This window comes from Erinaceus europaeus, chromosome 11, assembly GCF_950295315.1.
Source record: "Erinaceus europaeus chromosome 11, mEriEur2.1, whole genome shotgun sequence".
Classification (NCBI taxonomy): Eukaryota; Metazoa; Chordata; class Mammalia; order Eulipotyphla; family Erinaceidae; genus Erinaceus; species Erinaceus europaeus.
Genome location: NC_080172.1, coordinates 118,969,600 through 118,974,943, shown reverse-complemented (window position 1 = coordinate 118,974,943; position 5,344 = coordinate 118,969,600). Strand labels below are relative to the sequence as shown.

General features: G+C 56.8%; 1 protein-coding gene across 1 annotated transcript; it reads right to left on the bottom strand.

The window, feature by feature from the left end:
* Window positions 1-1,149: 1,149 nt before the first annotated feature.
* Window positions 1,150-4,945, bottom strand: UBXN10 (UBX domain protein 10). Its single transcript, XM_007534780.2, has 2 exons — window positions 4,831-4,945; window positions 1,150-2,686 (listed from the first exon to the last, which is right to left on the bottom strand). The coding sequence occupies exon 2, from the start codon at window positions 2,669-2,671 to the stop codon at window positions 1,820-1,822; it is 852 nt and encodes a 283-aa protein (XP_007534842.1). The 5' UTR covers window positions 2,672-2,686; window positions 4,831-4,945; the 3' UTR covers window positions 1,150-1,819.
* Between the last annotated feature and the right edge of the window lie 399 nt (window positions 4,946-5,344).

The following is a 5,344-nucleotide window of genomic DNA, read 5'->3' as shown; positions in this document are numbered from 1 at the left end:
GTGGTTCAAATATAGCTTTATTCACACACCCTAAAATATTTCTATGCATCACGCCTTCCTCTGTTTCCCCACCCCAAGTTCTAAACTAAGGGGCGTCAGAAAACCCCCAGGTGCAGAGCTGAGCTGAGCTCCTGCAAGCAGGTACCATTTCCCTAGGCTCTGTGAAGGCTGCCTGCCTGCCTGCCTCCCTGGAGGAATTACCAAGTCTCAGGTGGGTGGAGTTTTATTCTTGCCACAGAGTAGGTGTCTCCGCGTAGGAGGCTTTTCCCCCAGCCCCGAGATCAGAGGAAGAGTTCTGTGAGTCCTTGGGTGGGAGGTGACAGGACTGTGAGTTCCAGGCTCTAGCCACCGGCTCCTTCTGTGGTCAGGAGCTGGGAGAGGCAGCCAGGTGCGGGGGCCTGCTGGACGCACTCCCGGCCTTGGCTGCCCTTTGCAGTCAGGATGGTGTTAAGAAACCCGAGGAGTGATCTGGTGGTGTGGGTGTGCTTAGAACAAGGCGGGCCTTTTTCAGAGAAAACCATGATGGTGCTAATCTCTGCAACTAAGTCTCCATGTGCTAGGCGGTGGCATTTGCAACAATTCTCCTTGTCCATTGCCGAACGCAGAAGCAACACTGACCGGCCTCCAGAACGCCTCCTTCCTCTGTGCGCCTCACAGGACTCAGGGCTCGGTCACGGCTGCGCTCTGGTGGGAGAGGCCTGTTCCTGGCTCTGAGGGGTGATTTGGCCATAAAGGGGGTCCACCTGGGAGTCTTGATGAGCTTGCAATACAGAAAAACTTTGGCAAACCTGTCCTGGGCACCCCCCTGCCCAGCTGGAAAAGCAAAGCCTTGAGGCTGTCGGCACAGGGACAGACCCCCTCTCCTGGGGGAATTCCGAGTCGGGAAGCAGAGGTGCCACCTGGGCCGCTGTGGGAGCCCTATTCTGAAACTGGGGTGGGGGGACCAAACCATGCATCCAAGGCAGGGAAGCTGAGGGTCCTTTCGGACAGATGTGGACAGATGTACAGGTTTCTGCAATTTGAGAGCAAGAGGTTCTATTACTAACAAAAGCAAGGACATCTTACTAGACCGGTTATTCTTGATTGAAGAAGAAATTGCTTTTTTTTTTCTTTCTTTTTTTGCACAAAGAAAGCCATTATCCAAAGCTGGAAACTTGGTCAGTGTCTATTGAAAGTTGTAGGAGCGATCTGCTAACCATCTTTGAGGCTATCTGGGAAATGTTGACTCCCCCAGGGCTTTGTAGCAGTTGAGGCCCGTTCGTTCCTGCCTCTCAGGCCACCTCATACAAAGAGAGAAAGAGCCCAGCAACCCTGCGGCTACCAGACCCGGCCAAAGGAAGCCTGCAGGGCCGGGGTCAGATTCTCAGAGTCCCAGGCCAGATGTGCAGGTGCCTGCTGGGTGTTTCCTGAGCCGCGGGCTGTGCACCAGGCGGGAGTCCTCTCCGGGAAGCACTGCCTCCTGGTCAAGTCCAGAAAGGCAAGCTACCGGCTTCGGGAAGAGTGAGGGAGAGCTCATGCAGAAAAGCAGGTTCTCCGGGCGGGGGTCCCTAACTCTGGAGAGGGGAAGGCCTAGTCACAGCTGCTGCAGGAGCCATCTGGGTGGGGCTGCTGGTTCACTCCAGTGATGGAGATGAGTGAACAGGGGGACAGAAGCTTCTTCACTAGCTCGCTCGTGAGGAGACCCGGTGAGCCCCGTGAGGAGTCAGAGCCACGGCCGGCGCGCTCAGCAGGTGGGACCCACCGGCCACAGGGAGGCCGGGGCACCCATGCCCACTCCTTGCTCAGAGACCCAGGTCCCCAGCCGATGCCTGAGCAGGACTCAGGGCCACCCCTCCCCGTGGTGGCCAGAGATGCCCAGCACAGACTTGTGGGGGATGCCACACTCCTGCAGGGATCTGGTGAGGTCCGAGAAACACCTCCTGGGCACCTCCATGGTCTGCAGGCTGCAGTGCAGGTAGCTGGTCTTGTTCTTGAATTCCGCGACAGCCACCACGGTCTGGAGGGTATCCGTTGGCCGGAAATGGCGGACGAACCTCCTACCGGACGGTGATCGCACAGCAAGCAGCAGTCTGGGCTCTTGCTCTGATGGCTCCTCCAGCTCTCCGGCCCCCCAGCAGCTCTGTCTCGGGGCACTGGGGTTCCTCCCCCCTGGGGAACAGCCTCCCGCAGCCCCTGGGTCCCTGCCACCCATCTTCTCAGTGGTGCCTGTCTCCTCTTGGCAGAGAGCCTGCCCCTGCACGCTGCCCGGTCGCAGTGAGCCGGCCCTTCTGACCGCTGTTTCCACGGTCCCCTCCTCCAGGGCCTTCCTGTGGATGGACGGCAGGACAGGGTACCTGTTGAGGGAACAGCAGCTTCCCACGGTGGGCACCTGCAGCCCAGGGACGTCGTGGGGGATGCCCCGGGGAGGAGAGCTGGGTGTGCAGGCCCCAGACGTCCAGCTGCCTGAGGACTCTCGGGGCGGGGCCGAGGGTGGGGAGGCCGGCACCCGTGTGGAGCACACCCCCGCACCCTGGGCTCTGTGCAGACGTGGCCGGGTTCGCCCCTTGGCGGACTTGGGCCTGATGACGTGCATGTTTGGCGCGTCTGGCTTCCAAGTGAAGCTGTCGGCTGCGCTGCCAAGGCCAGGGCTGCGGTCGGGGGCAGCTATGTTCATAGAGGTGTCTGTGGCCATTACTTCTCAGGACCCCTGAGGAGACAGGAAGGAGACAGGGACATGGCTAAACTTACTGGGACTCCCAGCTCACGCCACTGGCTCTGCAGGTGAGAGTTGGCACCAGCCGATCCTAGTGGGGAGTGGAAGTGGGCTTCGCTCTGCAAGCCTGTCACCTGGAGGAGGGTGGCAGCTATAATTTACTCATTCATTCACTTCACGTACTTGAAATACATAAGTGAACCGAAAGTCTTTGAAATTTAAATTATCATAGTGAAGAAAGGCAAGCCTGGGGCCAGGCAATGGTTCATCTGGTTAAGCACACACATTACAGTGTGCACGGATCCAGGTTTAAGTCCCTGGTCCCCACAAGTAGAGGGGAAGCTTCATGAGTGGTGAAGCAGGGCTGCAGGTATCTCTTATCTATCTATCTCTTTATTTCACCTTCTCTCAACTTGTCTTTATCCAATAATGAATAATTTTTTTATTAATTTTATTTTTGAGAGAGATGCAGAGAGAGAGAGAGAGAGAGAGAAACACCAGAGCACTGCACAGCTCAGGCTTATGGTGGTGCAGGGGACTGAACCTGGGACTTAAGGAGCCTCAGGCATGAGAGTCTGTTTGCATAACCATTATGCTGTCTCCCCCGCCCAATAAATAAAAAAATAAAAAGGGCAGGTGTTAGAAGTCAATAGACAGGCGGTGGTGCAGTGGGTTAAGCGCACGTGGCCCAAAGGACAAGGACTGGTGTAAGGGTCCCGGTTCGAGCCCCCAGCTCCCCACCTGCAGGGGAGTCGCTTCACAGGCGATGAAGCAGGTCTGCAGGTGTCTGTCTTTCTCTCCCCCTCTCTGTCTTCTCTATTTCTCTACGTCCTATCCAACGACGACGACATCAATAACAACAATAATAACTACAACAATAAAAAAAAACAAGGGCAATAAAAGGGAAAATAAATAAATATTTGTTAAAAAAGAAGTCAATAGACAATTTCAGAGAGTAGTAACTGCTGTGAAGCCCAGGCCCAGCTTCACCAGACAGCAGAGAGGGGCAGACTGGCAGTTTCCCCAGCCCCCAGGAGCAGCGTTTGCTGTGCTTTGGGCCAGGTCAGATGGCATCTGAGGCTCTGCACCCTGCCTTGTGACTCTGCGTGTTGGCATTAAAACCACCGTCAGGGCGTGTCCTCTCCCTGTGCACAGAAACCGCAGGCAAACACAGCACAGCTTCCCTCTCAGGCCCAGGCTACATGCTTCACAGCCTTGGACAAAGCTATCTTCCCTTCCCCAGGTTCAAGAGTCCACTCTGCTCTCACTCCGCATCTCTACTCACTCTTACTTTGCCCCTGCTTGTTTTTCACACCCAATCTGGCTTCTGGGGGTCCAAGCCTTTCCTGGCCCATCCACCTCGTTAATCTATTTTCTGATCCACTGTGCAGAGCGTGGGCCCCTCCTCCCCCTTTGATTTCTAGTTGGACTCCTAAATCTTGCCCTTGCAACTGATTAAGCAGCTCCGCACTCCATCTCCCGGCTGGCCCAGCTGCTCTGCCAAAGATAAACTCCACCAGCTACCAGACGGCCCACTCCCTGCCCCTCCCCAGCACGGCCATTAGCTTGCCACAGCTTGTACAAAATTATCACAGCCTTGGCTTCTAACTCCCACACGCAGCCTCGGGAAGGCTCAGCTGTCACTAAGTCCGGTAACTTGGACGACTCTGTGTGTTCTCACAGGCTCTCTGCTGGATCACTTTAAACAGCCAGACTTGAGAGTGTGCATGCACTTTCCATGCCTTCCAGGGCCATATAATTACCCGTGTGCGGGGGGGGGGGGGTTCATACTTGGGACACCCTGGTCATAAGATAGCATGACAGAGCTCTCTCAGAGAAAGGCCTCCATTGTGACTAAGCCCCGTCAGCCCACTCGCGGTTATTTAGAGACTGACACCTCCTTCAGGTAAAGCCGTTCCATCCAACCTGCTTTCAGAACCCACGGCATCGCGGGACCATCTGCTGCTGCTGGAGGCGACGCCAACTCTCCCTCCCGCTCCCGGGGGGCAGCTGCTGCAAGGAGAGGGTGGGGAGGAGCAGGCGTGGGGCCGGGCGGCCAGGCTGCCTCCACACCCCCTGCCTCAGGTCTGCTCCCAGTCTGCTCCCAGTCCCATCTTGAAAGATGGCCGGGCACCCACCGTCACTCCTGCTCAGCTCCCCTAGGCCTGGCAGACCCTCAGCGCACAGGGGCTCCACGGGGGCCGGCGCAGGCTCTGGTCAGGCTGCCAGCTGGGCAGACAAGTGGCCTGTTCACTGCAGAGACTCCCGGAGTCTCTCTGGGAGTCGGGAAACAAACACTGTCCACGGTCTCCAGGAAGTTGCCAAGAAGGTCAGCACCCATCTCAGCGGCCTCACCAGCTGGCAAGAGGCCAGTCGGCGGCTGCTCCGGGCATATTTCTGCTTTCTGATGGTGCCCAGCTCCCACTGCTGGGTCAGGCCACCTCATTTCCCTCAGACCAAATCTGAGCCCACAACGACTGCACCGAAATCTAGCCACCCAGGTACCATGTGCCCACACATGCTGAGGAGACCCACATTTAAACTGGTCTTTCATTAATATCACCCCTGCCCGTTCCCACTCCTGTACAGCTCTGGGGATGAAAATGGCTCGAAGAGTCGACAGCAGATGCCAACATTGGCCCCTTCCTAGGT

Excerpts from the sequence above, each read along its gene's own strand:
- UBXN10 (XM_007534780.2), bottom strand. The coding sequence starts at position 2,671 with ATGGCCACAGACACCTCTATGAACATAGCTGCCCCCGACCGCAGCCCT.